This window comes from Camellia sinensis, chromosome 9 (genome assembly GCF_055761805.1).
Source record: "Camellia sinensis isolate YWXY chromosome 9, ASM5576180v1, whole genome shotgun sequence".
Taxonomy (NCBI): domain Eukaryota; kingdom Viridiplantae; phylum Streptophyta; class Magnoliopsida; order Ericales; family Theaceae; genus Camellia; species Camellia sinensis.
Genome location: NC_138969.1, coordinates 5839925 through 5867495, shown reverse-complemented (window position 1 = coordinate 5867495; position 27571 = coordinate 5839925). Strand labels below are relative to the sequence as shown.

General features: G+C 34.6%; 1 protein-coding gene across 1 annotated transcript; it reads left to right on the top strand.

Annotated features, from left to right (window-relative positions):
• The first annotated feature begins 3139 nt into the window (after positions 1-3139).
• On the top strand, positions 3140-6169 carry LOC145799027 (phenylalanine--tRNA ligase, chloroplastic/mitochondrial-like). The gene is made up of 3 exons (XM_082888598.1): positions 3140-3381; positions 5113-5226; positions 5309-6169. Exons 1-3 carry the CDS (start codon positions 3250-3252, stop codon positions 5357-5359), a joined length of 297 nt encoding a protein of 98 aa, XP_082744724.1. The 5' UTR covers positions 3140-3249; the 3' UTR covers positions 5360-6169.
• The last annotated feature ends 21402 nt before the right edge of the window (positions 6170-27571 follow it).

Genomic DNA, 27571 nt, shown 5'->3' with positions numbered 1-27571 from the left:
AAACATATCAAAACGATATTGTTTCATCCCAACACAATATTATTTTATTATGTTCAAACCATTCAAATCGTAAATTTTCGACCACCAAACATTATTCTTTTATAAAAGAAAAATGCTAGAGGTCTCAAATTTTTTATCAAATAAATCACCAAATGTCTTACATGGGTATGGAGTCCATAAAATTACAGACCCTACACCCATATGAGACATTTAATAATTTATTTAATAAAAAATTTGATGTTTCTAACATTACCCATTATAAAATAGTTTGACAAACACAAATCAGACATGACCTTTTCCGACTCTTCAATAGTAAGTAGACTAGTCATCATTATGATATTCGATCACTTTTTATTGTCGTTCCTGTCACCTCGTGACCTTCAGTGACATTAATTTAAGTAGACTAGTCATCATTATGTAATTTTCGAAACCTCAGGGGTATCTGTAATTTAACCAAACCTAGAGGGGTGTATATGTAATTTGCCCTTTACCGTTACTATCAATCTTTACGTCCATCCATTCTCTACCATTGCATCAACTACTCATCAATTATGTTTCTCTATTTTTAATTATAACACCCGAGATAAGGTTTTTTTTTTTTTTCTTTTTTTAACAATGTTAACAAATTATTTCTAAAGTAATATTTGGACCATGATTTGAGGATGAATTTAAAAAAAAAAAAGTTAAAAATTAAGTAAAATGTGAATTTTTTTTTTTATTAAATTTCTTCTCTCTCTTTCTTTTCTACTTCTGCTGCTGCTATATCTTCGGACAAGCTCGGCCCTCACAGGTGTGGAGACCACCACTACTGGCTTCGGTTCTCGAGCTCGGTGGAGTCAAGATTGCTAAAGATGGTAATTCTTCCATTTTATATTCAATTTTCGTTTAGAATGGCTTGGGAATAAATTATTTTAATAATTTTATTATTATTTTACAAAAATATATTAGTAGAGAGGTGATATGACAATAAGGCTTGATTTAGGAGTTATTTGGAATGATCTAAATAAGTGTACTCTTTGTCTTTTTATAAAAAGATGTGCAGAAAAATAGAGAGGTGATGTGATAGAAAAAAAAAAAAAAAGATGGATTATTTTTGGGTTGTCAAACTTGGCCTTAGTCTAAGTTAAATATATTTTTTTATCTTTTTTAAATCACATTAATCAATATCTCATCTTTACTTTTCTACATATCATTGTATAAAAAATTAAAAATACACTTATTAGACCATCTCCAACGGTGAACCAAACTCAGCATCAGATTTAAATTTTGATGAAAAACCCACTTTTTCACGCTCCAACGGTTGCACCAAAGTCATACCAAAATGAGAATTCAGCAAACAATACATCAAACTGAGATCAAGACACAGATTTTACCAAATCACTGTTACTGACCGTTGAAAATGGTACACCGGTCGACCAACCGGTTGCCCGGCCGGTTGACCAACCGGTCAACCAGTAAAAGATTCAAACAGTTCAGGAAAAAAAGTTCAAACCGTTAAAAAAAAAAAAAAAAAAAAAATTTTTTGCCTAACCGGTCGACCGGTCGGTCGACCACCCCGGTTGTCCCGAAAAAAGTTCAGAAAGTTCAAAAAAAGTTCAGACAATTCGCAAAAAAAAAAAAAAAAAAAAAAAAAATTTGCCTAACCGGTCGACCACCCGGTTGTCCCGGGATAGATTTGGTGAAGGTGAACCGTTGGAGCCTGAAGTATCAAATTCAGGAAATGGCCATTTTTTAACTCAGATTTGGTGAAATTTTTGATTCACCGTTGGAGATGCTCTTAATATCTTATTCTAGTAGGTCCAAACAACTTGCAATTTTGTTGTTGTGGTTCTGGGTTTTAATTGAGGCCAAGATTGGCAAGTCTATAAAAAGTTACTTAAAAAGTTAACACTATTCACCAAAAGTCAACAATTACGGCTGCACAACTCCTAATCCAAATTTTTTCCTACACACTAATTTATACAATTTTTTAATACAAATTTTTTCATAAAAATTTAAAAAGTTAACCCAAACATTCATATTTTTTTCTCAAATTTTTAATCTAAAAAGACAAAAAGTATACTTATTTAAGACACCCCAAACAACTCCTGAATTTGAAGTCTTCACCCCAATTTTGAATTTTGGCTATCTGGGTTGGACATAATTATGCATTTTTGTTTGACATTGTGTACTTCCTATTTGTCGAAATTGGAATTTGTTATGGATCTTTTGAAATGTTGATGATCAAATTGTGTCTGCATTTTTTTTCTTTTTGCATTGTATTTATTGAGTTTTCAATTTAGGTCTTAATTTAAAGAATCTAGGGTTCTTTTTTTTTTCTATTTTCGTGCGTGTGTGAAATTGAGAAGAAGTTTAAGTAAAATTGCCAAAGCGTCAATTTTGAATGGAAGCTATGGATTGGAGTTAAGCAGATTAGTTGAAAGTTTGGGTAAAAGTGCCAAGTGTAAGGTTTGGATTGGATGGCAATTTGAGTAAAAGTAAATGGGTCTCCCTTCATTTTAGAAAAACTCAGTGGAGGGGATTTTAATGGGTATTTACTTTATCCGTATTGCTGCAACTACGTCATGAATTGGGATCCTCCCCTTGAGCCCCTCCTTAATTCCCTCCTTGCAGGAGCCTTCGGGTCCACTTTGAGGCCCAGTTTTGATAATCCGAACCGTTAATATTTTTAGATTTATTCAGTATATCATACCTGTAAAAAATCAAATTGATCGAATATCATAAAGTATGTGTTCGGAAAATTGTTTATTAAAAAATAGTTTGTAGTCCCAATTTTCTGAACGCATACTTTCTGATATCCGATCAACTTGATTTTTTACAGGTATAATATACTGAATAAATCTAAAAATATGAACGGTTCGGATTATCAAAACTGGGCCTCAAAGTGGACCCGAAGGCCCCTGCAAGGAGGGAATTAAGGAGGGGCTCAAGGAGGGCTCCTAGGTCATGACACCCTTTTTTGTTTAGTTTTGAAAATTTCATCAACCGAATTGATGTCTTTGGTTAGTGGCGTTCTAGGGGATGACTGGAAAAATAATGTTATTGATGTGATTTTTTCAACTTGAGGTGCAACTTTTATAATTTGTATTTCATCTATTGCACAGAGAAGGTTGTTGCCAGTAGGAGTTTGTTAAAACGGTTTCAGATTTTTTTTTTTTTGACTGATATACTTTGATAATTGAATTTGTACGTGTAGTGAGGGATTACTCAACAATCAATCTTCCAGATTCAATATTTATTAAACTTGGAATGCGACTTCATACGAGGGATCAGCATCCAATTGGGATTCTGAAGAATGCAATATACAGTTACTTTGACACCATGTACTCAAACAAACGTGACAAGGTTGATGATCTCTGCCCGATTGTTTCTGTTAAACAGGTACAGCCTTGGATTCATTAAGGAACTTGCATGACACACTTGATTTATCCCTCTTAAAAGCTGTTCTTTGGAAACCTTGTATTTCTCTTCATTCTTGAATTTGTTAATGTCATGTTGATATTTCTTATGTTTAAATTAGGTTATTGAGATTTATTATATCCTGTTGGTTTTGCTTGTTATGCTCAGTGTTCACTGTTCAACCTTGAAGAGAGTGTAATTAAACCTGTAGCTGATGCCTGAGCCATAAAATTAGTAGGGACTTTGTTGATTAACCTCTATTGGTAAACGAAGTTTATAAAATGTATCTTGTATTATAGGTCAGTTAAAAATATTTTGATGTATATCAGTAATTTGTTTGGAAGCTGAAGATAGAGGTGCATATGGTCTCAACTCTCAGTACTTTTTACTGTAGATTTTGCATACGAAGAACCATGTAGGGTATACAAATTAAAAGCACGTTAGTCGCAACTTCATGTGAGTTGACTTTTGTCCTGCAAATGCGTGAGATGGCTCACCTATATAGACGTATGAGGACAGCCATAAGAAGATCCATTAAGAACTTCAGAAAGCAGATTACAATAGAGTTAGATTAGATCTTTTTTTTGATAAGTAATAAAAGTTCACCCAAGTGGATCTCTCTATTAAGAGCACCTTGTGTAGCTTGCCTACATACTTCATGTCCTTCTCTACAATTACTGTGTTTGTGGCTCGTGGGTTGGAAAAGTTGATGAGTATTTTCTGTTATAGTGAGATGGGGTGGAAGATCTAGTGGAGTGGAAGGCGGTACCTTATTTTCCCAAGGAAGGGGGAGGATTGGGCATAAAAGATATGGTGTTATTCAAAAAAACTTTGCTAAGCAAATGGTTTTTTTTTTTTTTTGGTGAGGAGGAGAGATTATGGAGAAGCGTGGTGATGGGAAAGTATGGGTTTGATAGGGGAGAGTATTCTGCAGGAACCGTTATAGGGCCTTATGGGATTGAAGTTTGGAAGGGTATCATGAAGGTGTGGGATAACATCTATAAACGTGCCTCATTTAAGGCGGGTGATGGTCATCAGACGAGGTTTTTTTAGCAAGATATTTTGTGTGGATAACTTCTATAAGATTTCCTGTGGAATTGTCTCTCATATTTAGGGCGTAGATGCCTTAGTATGCTCTTGGGAAAATCTTTGACATGAGTTTGTTGTTCGATTTTGAGATATTAAACTTGAATTACATATATTGCATTTACTTGGTTTTTGCACCTGTTAGCAGTTCTCTTCCACTAAGAACAGAAAATATCGTGGTTTGCCGGATTCATTCACCGCAATGAAGTTGTTCAATGATTCATTCACCGCAAACAATCTTTGTGAAATTGTTCATGGAGTTGCCTGGAGACATGGAGGAGATTCGTGCTTGGATTATTTTTAATCGGACTTTAGCCTATTTTTTCCCCAATAAATAAAATTAAGTGGTAGTGGTGTATGTGGAACTTATCCAAAAGGTGGTCTTTAAAATTTTATGAAGTTGGCGAAACCTTTCAGAATATTTGTTGATGCGGCTCAGTATCTTAATGCTTTAAATTTTATCAAATCACGAAACCCTTGTATTAAATAAAAACTTTTGAACTTCGAAATGTATAGTAGGACATTGGTTGTAACTTATTATTAAAGTAATTAAAAAAATAAGCAGAAGTCTTTGGTTCTAATGAATTACGGTTTGACAAAACAGTTTCATACATCTTTTGCTGCCAGGTGAAACTGATCGACAACTTTACCGACAAGAAAGGAATGACCAGTCATTGTTACAGGATAGCATATCATTCCATGGAGCGTTCACTTACAGATGAGCAAATTAACGACTTACAGGTTTTTTCCTTAGAACGATTTTTTGTTCTTATTTGTTCTAATGAATGATGACCCTAATTTTTTTGTTTTTATTTTGGTGCAGTGGAATGTAAGAGAACAGGTACAGAACAAGTTGAATGTTGTTCTGAGATGAGATGTGTTCGTGTTGGAAAACCAATATTGCAGCCTTCATATTGTAAATTTCTTTGCGAATTTTGGATTAGTAGGTGTACTCATTTCCCTCGACATTCAAATTTATAGTTGCATGATCCAATATCTTCAAATATGTTGCTAGAATTTCATGTATGCTTCAAAGCAAACTAGACCTAAGAAAAAATTAAAAACCAAACAAAACGTTATACCCTTGTTCAAGAATAAATGTGTTCACTGGTTCTTTCTGATTTCCCTGGTTTTGGGTATGATTGAAAACCAACTTTGTGTCATTCAGAGTGAGCGGTTTTTGTTTTTGCTTTTTGGATCTGCTGGTCTTGAGCGAGCTCCATTTGCAACAAAGGTGGGGTACTCCGCAAGATCTATTTACTTTGAGATGAATGTGAGGCCTCCTCAGCCATCGTAGCACATCAATTAGCTTCTTTCCATACATGCTGGACGTGACACTCCCACTCTTGGTCAAGCAAGTGATCGAATCAGATATAGGTACTACATTTCTCACTAAACTCTAGGCTAACATAGCTGGCCCCGACAATTCTTTAGTGAATATGGGTTCCAATCTTGGTCCAGGGATTCACGTCTTCCTTTTTCCCAGTATTCAACGATAAGTCCTCAGCTGCTGAGTGGTGCTTGTTGAATTCTCAAAATTTATGTTCCTTTTTTCCTCTTTTTTTTTTTTTTTTTTTTTTTTTGTGTGTGTGTGTGTGTATTGCAGGCTGCTCTATTCATGCCAAACCCTTGGTTAAAAAAAATGTCGCTGTGAATACAAAAGATTGGACATGTGTTGATTATCCGTCTACTCTGTTGATGTTTGATAACACAAATGTCACATACATTACAAAACAAAAAGAAATGAAGTTTAGAACTTGTTCAAAATTTACTTGACTTTGTAAAAAATCTTGGTGAAAAATTACACCATTCACTAGGATAGGAGCTGAAAAAGCTTTTGCACACCCAAAGGCGAGGTTTGAAGTTCCAATCTCTCATATGAGATGGTTGTGGGGTAAGGCTATTGAGTTAGAAGCCCTTCGCACCTTTCACTAGTTCAAATTGGTTTGAGAAATTGTACCATCCCAAAGTCGATTCATATTCAGACACCCAAAAAAAAAAAAAAAAAGAATAAAGATATTTTCTTTTATACTAGACATTTTTTTAGGTTGATTACATAACAATTTTACATGCTCATTTATAAACACGTATACTTTTGACTATTTCACTTATTAAAAATACATAATTTGCATACCTTCAACTATCTTTTGAGAAGTATCAAAAAAAATCAGTTTAGACTTATATGGATTATATTATCTCTTTATTTTTTACGCATTTTTTCATAATAAGTAAAAGAATTAATTTTTTTTACATTTTCCGAAATAAACCAATCTGGTTTATCTATGAAATTTTATTTATAATTACCATGTTTATTAGTTGGCTTGTGCATAGCAATAAAGAGGTTTGGTTATGTTGCAGCATCAAATGGCAACATGACCCAAATAGACAGAACTAGACAATAAGCTTCCTCTGTTAATGAAAAGATGTCCCTTTTTTTTTTTTTTCCTTTTTCTTTTTCACACTTCAGAGGAGAGTGTACAATTAAAGATGCCTCTCTCTCTGCCCATCAGACCACAGACCTATTTCCATTAGGGTCAAAGAGATGGATAGGACCAACAGCCATTGGTCAAAGGATTGGACAATGATAGGCTCTGCACTCTCTGATGTTGGGTCCATTCACTCACAACACCAACACCCTCCTTTGATCCCCTGTTTTTATAGAAAGAGGACAGAGGAGGGTGACTAGGATGTCTATCTACTTTATATACATATATATATATATATATATAGGCCAAATTATACTGAGAGAGAAAAATATAGATAATACAAAAATGTAAAAAATAATGAGTATAATAGTAGTTTCACTATGCCATTTAAGAATGTTTATTTACAAGGATCAGTGTGATTTCAAAAAAATAAGGGGATGACACTGTGTTTTCAAACAAATGCATGCGGTGGCAAGTGTAATTTGACCAAAATAAAATCATCAAAGGTTCAAAGCAAACCTGGTGGACCAAATGCTCTCTCTCTCTCTCTCTCTCTCTCTCTCACTGTACCAACCCCAAAGCAAAGTTAAATGGAATGGCACAATAACACAATGAATGGATGGAACCTTCATACTTATCTTAAACGGCAAAAGGGTATTGCTCTTCTGTAACTTGTCCTCCTGCTCTAAACAATTGGTCCTTAAAAAAAAGATCTACAGTTACTAGAAAAGGCAAGACTACCGTACTCACTACAAAAGAAAAATAAGTTATCTAAAAAACATAACATGTTGTCATAAAATAAATAAATAAATAATTTTTTAAAATATAGTTTTAGCAAAAGAAATATCACTGAAAGTCATAATCATAATACTGTATAATTTTTGTACCATATTTGTTCATATCTGCCGTGGATTATATAACTAATACAACTTTGTGCTCTTTAGATAAGTTATAAATATGCTTCAAAATTGTACATTTCTTTCAAAATAGTAATCAATTATTTATTCTCACACAAATAGATGTGATTCAAAATGCTCTTATCTATGATTACAAACAAACTGTTATGCAATTAATTATAAATATTTTCGGCAGTGATTCATCCCCCGAAAACGGGGGAACTCGAATCCCCCGAAATGCCATTTCAAGTAAAAAAAAAAAAAAAAAAAAAAAGAAAACAGTTTCCAGAAAAGGAAATTAGGGGGATTAGGGGGAGGGATTTTAGGGCTCTAAATCATTTTCCAAATATTTTATCTCATATTTATAAATTTTAAGTTGAATGAGAGTTGGTGGGAAAAAGTGGTGGCAGCTGCTAGTTGTAAAAGCTGACAAGCGTAGGAGTGTATGAGAGAGATGGAAGAGAGAAAGTGGTGAATAATATTGGAAAAATTACCCGTTAGAAGAAAAAAATTTATAACATTAAGGGATTGTTTGAGGTGTCTTAAATAAGTGTATTTTTTAATTTTTTTTTTTAGACTAAAAAATTGAGAAAGAAAATATGGATGTTTGGGTTAACTTTTTGACTTTTTATGGAAAAATGCGTAATAAAAAATTGTAAAAATTGATTAGTAAGGAAAAATTAGGATTGAGTGTTGTGCAGCGATAATTGTTGACTTTTGGTGAATAGTGTTAACTTTTTAACTTTTTGAGTAACTTTTTAATTTTTTGACTTTTTTACAATATGCTAAACTTAACCTAATTATTAATATTTATAATATTTTTCATCCATTTATAAATAGTTTTTTATTGACACATGTCAGTATATAATTTTTCCAATAATATTTGAGATGAGATGAGACTTATAAGAATGAGGACTACTCTCTCTCTCTCTTATTAAAATAGGTGTACGTGTGTTTAATTGTGATAGAAATCTTCACACATACATGACTTTTACAATTTTCACTATTATTCCAACTATTCATAATGTGAGATTTACACATACATAAATAGATTCCACAATATATCAAGAGCTAAGATCAAATTAAAGATCATAAAACCCCCCAAAAAGAAATCCCAAACATTCCTCACGTATGTTTGTAGAAAAATGTTTGAGGGCCACAAAAAGTGTGGCTCAAATGGCTCAAAACTGTCAAAATGACGTCGTTTTGTGTCGTTTTATGTCCAAAACGACATCGTTTTAACAGTTTTGAGCCATTTGAACCACACTTTTTGTGGCCCTCTACCACTGCTCATGTTTGTATTGAAATTTGAATGTATGGTGGGATGAGATGTTTCCTGAAGACCCAACTGGTCCCAAACTAATAAGATTCTGCAAAGGGAGGGTTGTTCAATGCCTCTGCCTTCAAATGCTGTATCAAACATATCAATCATTGGCATCTCTCTCTCTCTCTCTCTCTCTCTCTCTGATGTCCCCCTCTGGCATGGTTTGGGATCCACTTATGAAAAAAAAAAAAATTATAAATTCATAAAAAAATTATAATTATAATTATTAATATTTATAAAATTTTCATTTTGTAACTATTTTTTCAAAACACCACCAATTTGATATTTTTCCTCATAAAAGTATTTATATATTTTTAATTTTTTTTTGTTTTTATTGTTTTTTAAAAATTTATATTAATTTTTTGATCCGTTTAGTGTAGAAAGATGTTAAAAATATTTTCAAAAAATAAAAAATTTCAAAAAAAAAAGTAGTCACTTTTTTTTTTTTTTAAACATTTTTAGTTCTAATAGTCAAGTAAAAGTAAAAAAATAAAATAAAAAATAAAAAATAAAAAAATCAATAAGAAGTTGCCAAAAAAAAGTTAATCCCAATTTACCAAATCCCCCTCCCCTCCCTCACCTCCTTCTCAATGTTCCCTCCCAAACCCAGCTATTTATGTAAGGTTTATCATTTGGCCCTAACATTTAGGTTTTTATCTAGATTTCTATCTAGCGTTATTATGGTTCAAGTTGACCTATTAACTTGTTTGGGTCAAACTCGTTGGACAATGGACTTAAAAGTTTTTTTATCATGATTGAGCTGTGAGATAAAAGCTTATTAAGTATAACCTTTAAACAAGCTTGGGCATTATTTTCATGAGCTAATCACATATTGACCCTTACTTATGTACCTATAACCAAAATTGTTACTATTGAACACCATTTATCATCATAAATATTTCAAAATAGATTGAAATATATGAAAAATATATTAAAATATGTATTAAAATTCTAATTTTTTTCGCATTATTTGCTTGTTCCCAAAGCCCAATGGATGATGGATAACAAAGATCCTTCCATTTTTACTAAAAAGCAATTATTTAAACAAATTTAATATGTTCTTTGAAAAAAAAAAAATAACAACATAAAAAGAAAATTGTACTGGGCCCTAAACTTTTGTTTTTCTTTGATCATTATTTTTTATTTTTTATTTATTTTTTCCTACAAGAATGTGACTAGAATAACTGGTGAATGCGTCATAAATTATTTCATATTTTGGGGCCCAAAAACAAATAATTTTTAGGCAATGGTGAGATTCCAGAGGCACAATTTTTAGGCCCCATCTGTGTCAATTATAATAGGGCCTTTTTTGAGAATTTTTGACCTGAAAATTGCTCCTTTTTGTTGATAGATTGAAGATAGACAAAAATATGCCATGTGATGTGAGTACAAAATTGTTTCCCACGAATTTACATAAATTATTTATAATTTATTTTAATTTAAAAATATGTGTTAAATTACTTTGTGCAGTTTTTGTTTATAATTTATTAGGTGAAATAATGAATTTGGTGTCATTGTTGCGTGGCTCGTGAGACTTATAGGGTGTGTTTGGTAACGTTTACGTTTTCAGTTTATATTTATAAAAATTTTATAAATTATTTTTTGTTTATTTTTAGAAAAATATAAACTACAAACGTGTTTGGTAATTGACAAAATGTTTTTAAAAAAATTAAATATAAAAAAGAGTGAGAAATGGCAAGTGGTGGCAAGTGGCGGCGGACGACAGTGGTAGAAAGTGGTGACGATGGGTGGTGGGTAGCTGGTGGTAGTGGGTGGTGGCGGTGGTGGGTGGTTAGTGGTGGCGGCAGGTGGGTGGCAGATGACGGGTGGTGGGGGTGGTAACGGGTGGGTGGTGGTGTGTGGGTGGGTGGGTGACTGACGTGGGCGGGTGGTGGGTGGTGGTGGTGATGGGTGGTTGGTGGTGGTGGCAAGTGGATGGCGGGTGGATGGTGGTGGCGGGTGGGTGGCGGTGGGTGGATGGGTGGGTGACGGTGACGAGTGGTAGCGAGTGGGTGGTAATGGTGGTAGTGGTGGGTGATGGTGGCAGGTGGGTGGCGGATGGCGGGTGGATGATGGTGGTAGTAGTGGTGGTGGTTGGTGGGTGGGTGACGGTGGCGGGTGGTGGATGGTAGCGAGTGGGTGGTGGTGGTGGCGGGTGGTGGTGGCAGGTGTGTGGCGGATGGCGGGTGGTGGCCGGTGGGAGGTGGGTGGATGTGTGACGGTGGCAGGTGGTAGCGAGTGGGTGGTTGTGGCGTTGGTGGTAACAAGTGGTGGGTGGGTGGTGGGTGACGATGGCGGGTAGTAGGTGGTAGCGAGTGGATGGTGGGTGGTGGTGGCAGGTGGGTGGCCGGTGGGTGGTGGGTAATGGTGGTGGTGGTGGTGGCAGCGGCGGCGGCGGCAAGAGGTGGGTGGTGGTGGCGAGTGGGTGGTGGGTGGTGGGTGGTGGGTGGTGGTAGGTGGTGGTGACTGGTGGGTGGTGGTGGTGGGTGGTGGGTGGTGGTGGCAGGTGGTGGTGGGAGGTGGGTGGTGATGGAAGACGGTGGTGGAAAATGGTGGCGGGTGATGACTAGTGTTGGGTGATAAAAAAAAAAAAACTCAAAACTCAAAACGGAAACACATTTTTTGTGTTTTCATTTTTTGGCCAAATTTATAAACTGAGACCACTGATTTATAAATCAAAAATTTTATCAAACAAGTTTTCATTTGAGTTTTTAAAATTTTTGTTAATATAAACAGAAAACTGAAAATGATTATCCAAGCTGTTTAATTTTTAGAGAACATCAAGAAAAATATATCTGTAAAAAATTAATTTAATTGAATATCGATAATCCGTTCATCAAATTACATTTGTATTTAATTTAAAACATATATATATATGATTTGATAAAAGAGATATTAATATTCGATCAATTTACTATTTTATAAATATAATCTATTCAACATTTTTTTAAAAATAAATAATTTAAATAATGAAAATAAAACTCAAAATGAGTCATACGAATCACATAACTATCACCACTGCACATTGTGCATAACAGTAACACCATATTCAGAAATAACTTAATAAATTGGAAAAAAAAAATTATCTAAACGGTAAAGGATGACTACATTATTATCACAAGATGTAGCCCGAAATTTTCTTGGCAGCCAAACAGAGAGTTTGATTGGGGGCAGTGTCTCCCAATTCCTATTGGGTATTGAAGAGGGTGTGTGTTGTCATGTACAGTTACCAAAGTGATTGTGGATTCGGAGCACCCCAAAAACAGAGAACCCTACTTGATTGGGTACATTGACTCAGCATCACGACTCACGAGCCTCCACTACGACTGGACATCCTCTTTCATGTTTATTGTATTTTTCTCAAATCACCAGAAAAGATCAATTTAATTTTTTAGAAATAAATAAACTGTTTCATCATCTCAAAATCTCTTATTTATTTTTTATTATTTCAAAATATTAGTCTTTTTTTAACAAAATCAAGGACTAAAATAATATGAATTTTCTATTTTATCTTTATTTTAAATTCATTAAGAACACCAAAAGCACAATTATAACAATTAATATTTTTCAAAAAATATACGATCAATGGATAATTTTGAAAAATTAATTTTTTTAAAATGCAATAATTGTATTATTAAAAAAAAGGTTAAATTTTCTATAAAAGTCTATTATTTGAGACGGAAGAATTATATTATTTGGAAGAATAAATAAACAAACTACATTATTGTATTTTTTTTTCAAATGAACTTATTATTCATTTGGAAGAAAAATAATTTTAAAATGAAAAATGGTCATGACCTAAAAACTTAGCAAAAGTACAATGTCAACATTATTACTACAATCACCATCCCTCCACTGTCACAACCACCCTCACTCCTAATACCTATGTTGCCTCCACCTCCATCACTCTCTCGCCATGTTGTTAGGAAAATTGTTCTTTCTAATTAAAGAGCAGTGAGATACAAAATAACAAATCAAAAAGATAATCAAATCAAACATATATAAGAATACAATAATTTACATGGTTAATCTCAGAATAGGGTTATGTTCACAGTTACTGTAGTTTTCGCTATGATTGTTAGAAAATATTGTATTATTGATTGATTTGTTGTTACAAGATTGTTGTCTATTTTGTATATTACAAGAATGTATTATATAGGAGAGGTTTTGGGAGAGGAGGTGAGGAGTGAGTGGTGGAGGTAGGTTTGGTGGAGTGTAGTAGGTGATAGGAGTGAGTGGTGGAGGTAGGTTTGGTGGAGTGTAGTAGGTGATAGGAGTGAGTGGTGGAGGTAGGTTTGGTGGAGTGTGTAGTAGTAATTTACATTTACATTAACAGCCCCCCTCAAACTCAAGGAGGATAGGTACTAGCCAACTTGAGTTTGGAGAGAGTAACAAAACAGAAAAATAAACTGATAAATAAAACAGGATAGGAGACACGGTATGGTCATGTCAGACCGATGTAGCAGACAGTTTATGGGGTCATGTCGGACCGTTGTAGCAGACACTGTGTGGTCGTGTCAGACCGATGTAGAAGACAGTTTACGGGGTCATGTCGGACCGTTGTAGCAGACAGTTTATGGGGTCATGTCGGACCGTTGTAGCAGGACAGTTTACGGGGTCATGTCGGACCGTTGTAGAAGACAGTTTACGGGGTCATGTCGGACCGATGTAGCAGGACAGTTTACGGGGTCATGTCGGACCGTTGTAGAAGACAGTTTACGGGGTCATGTCGGACCGATGTAGCAGGACAGTTTACGGGGTCATGTCGGACCGTTGTAGAAGACAGTTTACGGGGTCATGTCGGACCGATGTAGAAGACACTGTGTGGTCGTGTCAGACCGTTGTAGAAGACAGTTTATGGGGTCATGTTGGACCATTGTAGAAGCTGACCGGAATCAATGTCGGGACAGTTTATGGGGTCATGTCGGACCGATGTAGAAGCTGTGGTGGTGCACCGAGGAGGCGACTTAGGGAGTGCGCCATGAGCGACTTATACATGATACTGGTATAACCCCCCCTCAAACTCAAATAGGTGTGAAGATAGAAACCTATTTGAGGTTGAAACAAAGGGATTGATAAAGCTGACCGGTGTAGAAGACACTGTATGAGTGTGTATATAGGCTGCCCAAAAAATATACATGGATGCAGATATCGAGCCCTCAAAAGTCGTGCCCTCAAAAGGTGTGCCCGCACCCTCAAAAGGCGTGCCATCAAAAGGCGTGCCCGAATGCATCAAAAGGCGTGCCATGAAAAGGCGTGCAAGGTTGTCGGTGTCAAAAGGCGCGCGATGCGCGTGGCTGTCTCTGGGTCATGGTCGTTATAAACCGAAGCGGAGGAGGCAGAAACGGAGACAGAAAAATTGAGAGAAACCTCTGAAAAATTCTTCATTTTGCTGAGAAAGAGAGGTCGTTTTGCTGAGAGAGATAGTCTGTAACACTCTGTTTGTGAGAGATATTCTGTAACACTCTGTTGCGAGAGAAAATGGCTTCGTCGTCCCGTGGTCTACTTACTCTCTTTCCCGACCTCAACGAGTCCACAAGAGAGATAGCAGGTGCGGTGTCCCGTGAACCTCAACCAAACACCACTGGGTTTGCTCCGTTGAACTTTCCGATGCAGTCGGTGGAGCAAAAAATGGCTGTGCAGTCGGATGTGGAGGCCAATCAGTATACTCTGAAGGCATGTGTGGAAAGCATGACGGCGGTCACAAACTTGTCGAACCGGCTGCAGAGTAGGACAAATGAGGTGCAGCATTTAAACTCCCAGCTGGCTCTGCTCCAACGCATGTATAAGGATGCGCGAGCAGAGATGAGCGTGCTAAGGGCAGAAAACAAGGAGCTGAAGCGGAAGGCCACCGTGATGTTCCGATTTGGAGGGCCGCCATATGCTGCAGTGGAGGAGCAGGGTGTACTGATCATGCCCAGTGGAGTGGGAAACACGGAGGCAACACCGGCAAGGACTGCCCAGGACGGAGGCAAAAAGAAGAGACCTGCAGTAGAGTAGAGAAGGGATGTCGGGGTGTGGCCGTCTGCAGGAAAGAAAACAAAGCCGTTGTGGTTTGTTGTTGGTGGTGTTGTTGTGGTTGTTGTTGTGGTTTTTTTTTTTTTTTTTTTTTTTTTTTTTTTTTTTGTGGTAAAATTGTGATCGGGGTTGATCCCCTGATATGAATAAAATGAGTTTGGTGTGCAGATCTTCTTGCGGCTTTTTTTTTTTTTTTTTTTTGTTTTTTTTTTTGTTTTTTTTTTTTTTTTTTTTTGAAGAATAATAACAATAATAAGAATAATATAGTAATGGAAACTATGGGCGCTGGTATATGGGAATGGTTTTGGTGTTGTTTAATAATAATAAGAATAAAAATAAATAAATAAATAAAATAAAATAGAAAAAGAGAACAGAGAATATATTGTTGTGGGGGAGGATGTTCAGGCGGTGGAACAGAGAATATATTTTAATGGAAAGCATGGGCGCTGCAGATAAAAGATACGAAGGTGGGGAGACATACACTGGCTTTTACTTAAAGAAAAAAAAAAAGAAAATAGTGGAAGTGAATAATAAAATAAAAAGAAAGGAAAAGAGAGGCCAGCAAAAGAGAGTGGGTGCAAAGTGAGAGAGAGAGAGAGAAGAGGCAAAGAGATAGTCTGGGAAGAGAGGCCATTGAGAGTGCCGCAGAGAGAGCAAGTCCAAGCCCACTGTTCTTGCTCACAGTAGGTGTTGTAGTAGGCCCAGCAGTACTCACACCGCGGCAGAAGATGGCCGTCCGATCTGTAAAGGGGAGGGTTTCCGCTCTCGTCCTTGGCGGCGAACGGCGTTATTGTCACCCCCCACGGCAGCCCCGAAGACTCCAGTGCGTTTGGGTCCATTGGAAACCTAGCCACTGTTGCCCTCACCGCCATTGATGACACAGACAGAGAAGACATTGGTGTGGACCCAGTCGTCGGCTAAGGATTGGTTAGTGGAGATGTTGGGGAGGAGCTGGAGATCGGTGCCTTTCAGGGCCATGATTGAGACCTGGAGATCGGTGCCTTTCAGGGCCTTCAGGATTTGTGGGTTTGCATCGTAGAGCTTCACTCGCTTGGCTCTGAGTTCTACGGATTTCGACGGAGACCGCAGGTTGTTCCCCAGCTGGCCGTAGCACACACCGACTTTTACAGAGATGTCTGCACCAGAGAAAGAAACTAGGAGGGAAATTTCAAGGTATGTGTAGAAAATTCGAGTGGACTAGGTTGAGGTCCGGCGGGCGGCCAAGGCGAGATTGCCGCCCGCCGGTTAAACGAAAAATAGTAGGTTCTAAACCTGCTCTGATACCATGTTAGAAAATATTGTATTATTGATTGATTTGTTGTTACAAGATTGTTGTCTATTTTGTATATTACAAGAATGTATTATATAGGAGAGGTTTTGGGAGAGGAGGTGAGGAGTGAGTGGTGGAGGTAGGTTTGGTGGAGTGTAGTAGGTGATAGGAGTGAGTGGTGGAGGTAGGTTTGGTGGAGTGTAGTAGGTGATAGGAGTGAGTGGTGGAGGTAGGTTTGGTGGAGTGTGTAGTAGTAATTTACATTTACATTAACAATGATCATAAAACGATACAACTCTCTTAACTTAAAAAAAAGGATTAATTACACTAATAGTCCCTATAGTTTGGGACTTGTGTTATTTTGGTCACTGATTTTTCAATTGTGACACATTTGACTCTGAATTTTGAATGTTGTTCCAAATAAGAACAATTGAAAATATCATTAGATTTTTCAAGGGTAAAATCGTCAATTTGATAAAATATAAACTAATTTGACAAAAATAAATGTCAAAAAAATATTTTTATCCACCAATGACAAAATTAATAAAAATTACATGATTAATTTTTTAAAATTACTTTTACATGATCATCATCTAAACACATAATAAAAATTAATTTGATAAAAATAAATAAATAAATGTTTAAAAGATTTATCAATTTTACATAATTTTATTTTTAGTAAGTAGAAATAATTTTTAAAAATTCAAAAATATTTGTTTGACATTTATTTTTGTTAAATTAATTTATATTTTATCAAATTGACAATTTTATCCTTAAAAAATATAATTATATATTCAATTGTCCTTATTTGGATCAAGATTCAAAATTCATGATCAAATGTGTCACAATTAAAAAGTCATGAACCAAAGTGACAGACGCCCCAAACTATAGGGACTATTTATATAATTTGTCCTAAAAAAACATCCTTTCATCAATTTATAAGTATAGAATTAAGACAATACAAAAATAATAGAGAAATTACTAAAATACCTAAAAAGAAAATTGGTCAACGTAAAACCCTGAGCCCCCCTCCTTTGGAAAAGGCCCCTAAATCCCCATTAGACCCCAGATTGAATCAACTGTACTTATTAAAGTCCACAGACCCACCCAATGACAACCACCACACTGGCACTACAGATTATAACACAATAATTTCATTGGAAAAAAACATATTTTATATAAAAAAAGTTTTTTTTTTTTTTTTTGGGAAACAAACAAAGCTCCTATTAGATTTTCTCAAACTCAGATTTCTCTCTCTCTAATTTGGTAGTAGAAACGTAATCTCATTAGATTTGGCTTCTCTCAAATTAGCCATCTCAATTTGAGAAAGTATTTGGTCTTGGTAAGCTTGTTTTAAGATTAATTTTAATGATCTAAATCGTTCACGTTTTAAGACTTATTGAGAATAATATTTATGAAAAAAATAAGATTATCAGATATCGATAGTTATGCGTTTAAATCAAATTTATATTACAAAATATGAATAACTATTCTTAAAATTATATTTGTTGTAATTATTTTTAAACAAATATGATTCAAACATATAGTTATTGATATCTAATTATTTTATTTTTTACATAAATATTCTACTCAACGAGCTCTATAAGATAAACGGTTTAGATCACCAAAAACAATCTCAAGATGGACTATCAAATCCAAACACTCTCTCAAATTTTAATATATTTTTTTGGTGATATAAATCTCTTATATTTAATACAAATCTTTCGTCAAACTTATATCCAAAAATATTATTACTTTTAATATAATTATTTTAAAGCTGTCTCACTCATACGTAATTTTCTATTAAATATTTGTTTTGCTCGGAGAAACAACCTATGAATAATGAAACCTTCTCCTCTCCTATGACCCATTGAAGTCTACCACATGCCTGCCTCCTCTGCAACTGTTGCATAGCATGGGGAAGTTATGGAGCCCATCATTCAAGCCCATGCCCCAATGTCTCTCAACTATATATATATATATATAAATTACATTTATCTACAATTATAAAGATATCTTCTATAAGTTTTAAAATTACATTGACTTCTCTTATTTTTTCTAACATTGTTAAGATTTTTTCTGTTAATTTTGTCCAAACAGTATTAATTTGGTTGTACAAATGACCATAATACCTTTTAAATACTATTCATAACCTCAAAGGAACTAAGTGTAATCCACCTATATATTAAATTATCATTTTATTTCTCACAATTTTTTTTGTATTTTCTTGACTTTATATTTTTTTCCGCTATAAGTTTTTGAATTTTTATAAGTTTAAAAAAAAAAATCAATCATTAATAAAAACAAGAATGAATATCCATGTTTCTTATTTGAATTAAGTTTAGTATTTAATTTTATAAAAATAATTTAAATGCGAAAAACAAAGATGGAGATATAGATTTTAGATGTAATAAATAACAAATTATTGAGTATTTTATTATTTTCAAATAATTTCTTTCTTCAAATAAAATTTCATTTTAATTAGATGCAAGAAATGACAAATTTAAATAGTTTATTATTCTCAAATAAATTATTTATCTTTCATTCCCTATCACCTAATTTAATTTATTGTAACATGATTAGATATTTTTGCACTTTTATATTTATTTAAAAAAAATTTGTTAATAAGGTGATGAATATTGACCTATTTTTTAAATATCCATTGACAAGAAATTGAAAGACTCAAAGATGAAAATTAAAATTTGAGAATAATATAGGATTGTGAAAAGATAAAAACGATAATTTTTTTTATATGTTTATGAGGTAGCATTTGGTAATTTTTATAAGTCAAATTTTTTTTATATTATAAATATAAAATGTTATTATGTTTATTTTTCTTTAAAAAAATTAATACACAAATATGTTTACGAAACAAAAGAAAGATTCATTTTTTGTAAATTGCTATGGTGTTGGGTGATGCTAGCTAGCATTGATGAAAGAGAAAAAATGATGAAAAAATGGAGGCAAGAGCATGAGGGAAGAGAATTTCTATTTATCATTTAAACATATTTATTGATCTAAGTTAGGGTTTAATAACACATGTAAAATATAATACGTTAATCTCTAATTTTTTATTATTATATATTTATATATATAAATTGATGAACCGAATAAAAAAATCTTAATATTCTCTCACGTTATAGAGTAAAACATAGAGTATTGAAAATATATCTAAATTATAGAGTAAAACATGACCCAAGTACAAATATGTGCAATATTCAAGAATTGCTCCATGGATCCAAGGAGTTTATTCAGTTTAAAAAATAAAGAAATTAAATTTTTTTTTTTAACAAAAAAAACTCAAACAATAAATACATTAGTTCAAATGATAAATTTTACATTATTTATGCAGTGTGAAATCAATCTTATGCAAAATTATTAAGATATTATCTAAAATAATATTAATTTTAGAGATATGGTTTCTTTTTAAATATTTTATCAATGAATTTTTTTTTTTTGATTAAATTTTTTTATAATATTTTAAAATTTTTGATTTTTCTTAACAATGAAGATTGGTGGCTCGAATTGAGTTTCCCAAATGGTCCAAATTTGTGTTTGCCAGACGACCAGTGCAACACTTGTTTACCGCGGTTATCATCTTGCTGACCGCGGCTATTAGCTTTCTTGCTGGACGACTGGCAAACCAAAATTTGAGCCATTCAAAGCAAGATGAAATTCGAGCTACCAATCATGATTCTTTTGTAAAAAATATTGTATAGAATTTAGTAATTCAATAAAGATTGGTATCTCGAATTAAGCTTTCTTGAATGGCCCAAATTTGTGTTTGCTGATCGACCTGCCACCGCGGTTAACACCTTGTCGACCACGACTGTCAACCTTCTTGTCGGATGACCGGCCAATCGACCGGCAAACCAAAATTCGAGTCATACAAGGCAAGATGAAATTCGAATTGCCAATCATGATTCTTAATAATTTTGTTCAACATTACTAAAATAATGTATGGGTCTTTATTAATTTTTTTTGTAAAACCTTAGGAGAGATGAGTGAAATTTATTAGTTGAATATATAAGGGCAAATTTTGAAATTTTTAACTTATAATACATGATATCAATATGACATCAGTATATTTGTTAAATAAACTCATAGAATATTAATGGTGGGAGAATTTTAATAATAATTTCAAAAGTAAGACAGATTTATGTAATTATTAAAAAGAAAATATTTGAGACCCCTTGGGGATAACCACTATACCCCCAAAGTGATCATAACCCTTCATGTATGTGTGGGGCCCACTTATGTATGTATGAGATCCATATCATGAGTAGTCCAGATTTGCGGGGATCTTGTGGAGTGGGGTCTCAATCATTGCTCATATATATATATATATATATATTTGGACCGGACACTTGGTTATCAAAAATACATATACATATATAAATAAAGCCAACTCTTAAAAGTTGGGCTAGATTGAAATTGGATCATATTGTAATAAAAATTATATTTTTGTGTGAGAGAAATTATACATTTTGTAAGATAAAAATTATGATTTTTGTTATGAAAGTTATAAATTTTGAAGTTACGATGTGCCCCTAAAGGTCAAATATTACTAAAGTTTTCTTTTTGTAAGAGAAATTATATAATTTGTGAGAGAAGTTATGCTTTTTGCATAAGATGCTTATAAGGGAGGGAATTTGCGCCATGATACGATAATACGACTCGAATCGTACACAAAATTAGCAAGTTAGGGTTGACTATTTCTGACACGAACATGTATATGATACAATCCGATAACACGAATATTAAACAGGTTGGATTAGTGTCAAATCTGTATAACACGAAATTGACACGGATAATCCGTATAATAAAAAATCAGTTACATATTTTAATATTATTTCTACTTAAAAGTATCATAACATTTTTTAATCTCTTACATAATTACATCTAATTTATTAAAAAATATGTAAAATATAATTTTAAATTTAATATAGATTTTGGTTTTACTTTTAATTGAACTTAATGTATTTTTTGTCTATTATTTGACTTAATCTAGTAAAAAATATAATAATAAAATATAACATTTATAAATTAAGAAAATCAAATTAGGTTGAAATCAAATATTTTTATAAATAATTTCATTTAATAGAAATTAGTTTATTAAATTTAACTTGTAAAGAAATTTTTAAATTTTTTTCATACATTTTATATTTTTAGTTAATAATGAATTTTTTTGACATGACACGTTAATATAACATGAACGTGGCATAGACTTGAAAATGATACGACATGATAATACAAAATAATAAATGAATCGGGTCATGTTAGTATTGAAATAACTTTGACACGAACTCAAAATGGCAGGACGTGACAGAGAACCTGTGAGCATTCTCCCACTGAAATTGCTTGCAGTAGTTGCCAAACACTGAAAAAATGCCTAAAACAGTTAACAACCCTATCTAACTGTTTTAATGAATCACTTTCAAATTTAATTAATTTACCCTTATAGGCAGAACTTGTGGTTTATATATTTGGGCCTCCTTATGTGGAGAAATGGAATAGGTAAAGCATAACCTTCCTCTTCAAAATTTAATTGTTAAAATTTATGAGATGATGCATTAAATATTTTTTATTTTATTAGGAAGTGCTAATCGTTATTAAATATAATGTGATTAATTCATATAGGATTAATTATTGTTAAACAAATGGATACTTAACAATATTTTTTTATATTAAAAAAAACTTTCTTTTGTGAACTTTACACGATTTGAGAAATCTGAAAATTGATTGAGAATCTTGTCGCTATCTCAAAAATAAGTTATAGAAAAGTTTCTCATTCCATCAAACACCATCTTGCCTGGATTAGGCCCCACCTTTGTGATTGAAAGTGACTATCTTTGAACATAAAAATTATTGAAGTGCTTCAGAAATGTCACATGACATTATTCTATGTTGGGGGTCATCATGGACTCGCTTAATTCGATGGAATTGACTCAACGTGATTGATTTTGAACGGATAGGTGCCACTTGATAGATGAATATAGATATAATATTTTTAAAATTTATGAATATGATTTGAATAACAGATTAATTATCCGTATTTATATTAATCTAATCTGCCTGTAATTATTAGAGATTGTAAACGTTATTTGTAATATAGATATATATTTTTTTTCTTCAGATTACTTATTATTAGAGATTATAAACGTTATAAGTTTGTAAAGTTTAAACCATCAAACTAATCACATCCATATGCCAACTTACACGGTCTGCTCAATCTGCATTCGTCAAATCAGTAGACGGATGTGGATTGTTTTTTTTAATCCACCTAATTTCGATAGATGGCAAATGGCAGATGGCATGCCATCCGATCCAACCCGATCCGTGATCACCTCTAATATTTTGCTCCTTCCAAATCACTCATCAAATACAAAAATGTTGTGAATCGACCTTTATCAACTCATAATTTATCCCGAATGCATTTATATGATGGAAATTAAATTAATGAACTATGAAATTCATGACTAAAATGAATTTGAACTCTTTCTTCTTCTTCTTTTCTGTGTTGATAAATTATGGTTCATAAGTCTGAATTTATAATATTATTGTATCAAATAATAAGTGGAATGGGTAAATTAAATGGAATTTAAATAATTTGTACTCCGTTCGTCTCATTTTATTTATTTCATTTTTAATTTTTCAAAAATATACGTTTATTTTAAAAAGTCAAAACTTCAAATTTAGAAGTTTTTAAAATTGCACTTGTAAGAGCTATTAATATATTTAAAATGAAAATATAAAGGTATTTTTGGAAGGAAAAATTATTTATAAGTCCTATTTGGAAGACTTATTTAATGGAAAATCCTATGAATATTCTTTTAGAGTTTGAAATCCTATTTAAATAGGAATATGTTCCATAAGGTCCTATGAATTGTAAATGAACGATATTAGTATATTATTCGACCCCTAATTTGTTTCCATATTGTACCTTATTTTCTCATTTATTATATTACGTTTGGGAAGACTTTTAGGAAAAACAAGTCTACAAGCAACGACTGTGCGAGTTATTTTTGCCTTGATCACGAAATTACAGTGCATTTTCAAAATGTTGCTTAAATGGATGTGGATATGGTCAATGATATGATGAAATTTGAGAGTTGTGTGTTAATTCTTCGATAGATTTTGACTCCAATTAGTTGAGGGAAGGGTTTTTTTTTTTTTAAATACATATATATATATATATATATATATATATATATATATATATATATATATATATATTATTGAAGTGTGTTACTATTTGTTGAAATGTGGATTGTTCATCTTTAATAGGGCATTGACAATCTATTATACTCATTGATAGGCACACTTTGGTTAATGTTCTAATTGAATGTGTGTAATTGACATTGTAATGGTTGATGTGTTTTGATATGTTCGATGTGTGGAGTGGTGCTTATGGGTTCAAGGGTTGGGTAAGGAGTATTTGGGTTTGGTTGTTAATTGGATGTCGAATGTGAACCACATCGTAGGATAGCAATTGTACATTGGGATCTGGATGATCGTGTTACGATGCATATCACATTTAGTGTGTAACGTTAATCTACATACACCATGTAGTAGATGATATTTGTGTGTTTGTTTGATTGTATATGTGTTTGAATGCATATTGTGTTTTTGTTGTAATCAGTGTTTACATACATGTCACAGTACATTACGCAAAATTATTGAAGAATTGGGTTTGTAATTGAATGTGGATTGAATCTCATTGCTCAATGTGGATTGAATGTGAACCTTTACGATGTCACGTTATTCTCTTATAGCAGTACATCCGTATCAATATTGTACTCACATTTGATTGTAAAACACATATGTCACATACCAAGTTACATGTCGATACATTGTGACCCCAAGGTACAACCAAGTCACACCCATACTCAATGTGAGCTCACATTTATGTTAGGTTGTTTAATGTTGATACAAAAAATGCATTGATTTATGTGACTGTCACATTTCATTTTTAAATGTCATGTACACATTGTCAACCATTACAAACCCATATTAGTTGACATCACGTCACTAACATATTACACACGCATTCCAAAGTGTACTCAAATGTACATTGCGTTTCATAATCTACTGTACGGGAAAGAAATAAACCTTCTCGTATAATCCTGTTGATCAAGTCTGCGCTCTTCTGCACGTCGTCGCTTTATTACCTGAAAACACAAACGTGAGCTAGCCGGCGGGTGTGTGCCGGAAACCTCTCCGATGCCTAAGTCAGTAAGCTTGACAAATAGACAAAAGCTCTGTGAATTCAGAAAACAAAGTTGTGTTACCTCTCCAAAGGTGATGTTTGTGAGCTTTTATAGGTTTCGTGTGGCACAATCATAGTTGGACTTTTACTCCTCCATGCAAAGTCCTCCTAGGATTCATACTCCTGAAGGATAATACTTATCCTTCAACACCCCCCTCACTACTTAAACCAAGTGAGATGGTTTTACCATGGTCGAGTTCTAACAGGACCGAGGTAATCATGGCTATGCTGAGCCGTAGAGTAGGCCGAACCATCTTTAGTTCGGTTCTCCTTTTCACTACTCCTTATCTCGGTTCCTTATGTTCTGACCGGTCTAACCACAATACGTCATGACCGGGCTAACTCTGAGACCGGTCTAACTTCAAAGCATCTTCAAACCGGCCTAACTCCAAGTCGCTTCCGGACCGAAGTAACTTTACATCTCTCTCGGGCCGGAGTAACTTTATACCTCTCTCGGGCCGAAGTAACTTTACAGCTTTTTTACTCAGCTTTAGTACTGTGGCCCATAACGGCCTATTAGCCAGCTCGGCCCAATTTTCATATAAATTACCCTCTCAATTGCCCCTTAATTCCATCTGCGTAGCATGATTGGGATTACCTGTTTTTCCAGCCGAGCTAAGGTTTTTAAGCCTTTTCAGCCGAGCTTAAAACCCTTTAGCTTTTCCAACCGAGCCCAAGCCCTTTAGTTTTTCCAGCCGAGCTAAAATCTTCCAGCCTATCCAGCCAAGCTAATTACACACCGAGCTCCGCTTGTCCGGTCAAAATGTCTCTTCAATCACAGCATCTGAATCGATTCCCACTCTAACGATACGTGGCAGGTTGCTATTGGCCACCCACAGCTGTAACGCCGCCCTCGTACTTTGCAATATTCGAACAATTCCCGCCTCCAGCTCTTTCACCAACACAAACCTTTTTGCATTTCAAAATCACTCACCATACTATTCAACTTCTCTCTCTGAACCCCCATTGCTCTTCAACCTCTGAGCTCGTGTTCTCTATTGCTGCTGCTCTCATCTCCAGTTCTTGCATCTTCATCTGGTAAGCACTACACCTCTATCTTGCTTTCCTTATTTTCGTACTTTGTTTTGTGTGTTTTTGCAAAACACATTTTTTCCATTTGCTTTGCTTCTTCTGAAAACACTATGTTAGTACAATCCTCAGGTATTCATGAAATAACCTATAGAACACTGCTTTTGATCCAAAATTACACATAACCGAACTAGTAAACTGTTTGTAGTTTGATGCCAGTGAGACCAGACTATACAACCGAACTAACACTCGTACCAGTAGTTTCAATAAGTCAAACCTTTTGTTTTATCATAGCCGAGATAAGAAACCGAACTAATTCTGCAATCAGTGTACTGGAAAAACCTCAATTCTGACCGAACTACATCTTCGGGGCTAAACCAGCTTTCTAAGTTTTTAGACCGAACTTAGAAAGCTGCCCCTAGAGGCGCAATCGGTCTAACAGAACCTCCCCTCAACCGAGATATCAATCACATTGTTGGAACCGAGATAGATCCTGTAACATCCTACATAGCCGAAGTAGGTCTTTTATTTTCTTTGCCTTTTTTTTCTTTGTAGCACGGTCCAACGATCTGTGCTTAACACCTTTGTTTTCCACTTTGCAGACTTAGGTTGCCCAGGCACTCTGAGCGCTCAGCCGAGCTACTGAGCACAATTTTGCCACCGATCTAATTTATTCACAACTTATAAAATAAATGGGGAAGTATAGATTTTTAGTAAATACTCCAGGCGGTCTAGCCGAATTCCGAAAAGATTACAATATACCCGACGATGTCTAACTCACTTTAGCCGAACAAGATGTTGTACCATGGGGCAAAGAAGGCTTTGTACCCTTTAACCTTCTTTCAATAATAGAAACCGGGCTAAGATTCCCAGTCCAACCCCTAATTTGTGAATTCCTTAGGTAAACCAGACTATGCCCAACCCAGCTTTCCACCAACTCCTACCGTATAATAATGGGTATAGCCAAACTAAACCACCAAGCAGGCATTAACCTCGGTCTAGCCGAAATCTTCCACCAGTATTCTATAGGTTTGAAGGAAGACGGATGGGTGTACTATCTTAGAATACGCCGCCGACGTGAGAAAATAATAAAGAATATACCGGATAAGGACCTAAACGACGACGATTTTTTCTAGGTATCTGGGAATTTTGAAGACCACCAAGCCTAGATCCTAGGTCGAAGTATAAACTGGAAGAAAGGCACACCCGGTATAATCACTTCGGTTTCAATGCGTGCTTTACTTTATTTCGGTTTTCTATTTTTCAGCCGAACTAACAATTGTCTTCTTTTGTAGATTCTGCCCACCTCCAGTCTCTATACAGTTACCCAAATCTAGCGACCTTATGCACCGCACTACGGTATCCAGAACGTAGTTGGGCCAAGCTGTTAAAGTTCAAACCGACCTATAGATACAGCGGCCGCCGAAAAGCCAGAGTGACTGACTTTTTGTTGGAAGACGCTCCTGAACCGGACCCCACCTTGCCACAAATTATCTTAGTCCCTCTGATAGCCGAACAAGAAATGGAAAAAAAGAACAGAGTCAGGGCCCTCCTGACCGAAACCACCAGACCCGAAGTTCCACCACCAAGCCAAACTCAAGAGACCGTGGTGGCCCTTCCTTCTCAACAGCCTTCTTCATTACGCCGAACTAAACGCGCCGGGACTACCCAGACCGAACAACGGTTAGTTGATGAAGACAAAACCACCCTCCCACCGAGCCACCCACCGAGTCCGCAACCAGAGCCATCTGACCGAGCTACCTCCAAGTGGGCACCGAAGCTTACTTATCAGAACCGAGATATTAAAGAAACTGATTCAGTGGTTGCTGAGAAGGATCACATACTGGCCTTCAA

Coding starts and splice junctions, on each gene's coding strand:
- LOC145799027 (XM_082888598.1), top strand. CDS start 3,250: ATGCGACTTCATACGAGGGATCAGCATCCAATTGGGATTCTGAAGAAT. Junction 3,382..5,112: donor CGATTGTTTCTGTTAAACAG/GTACAGCCTTGG, acceptor TTTTGCTGCCAG/GTGAAACTGATCGACAACTT. Junction 5,227..5,308: donor AGCAAATTAACGACTTACAG/GTTTTTTCCTTA, acceptor ATTTTGGTGCAG/TGGAATGTAAGAGAACAGGT.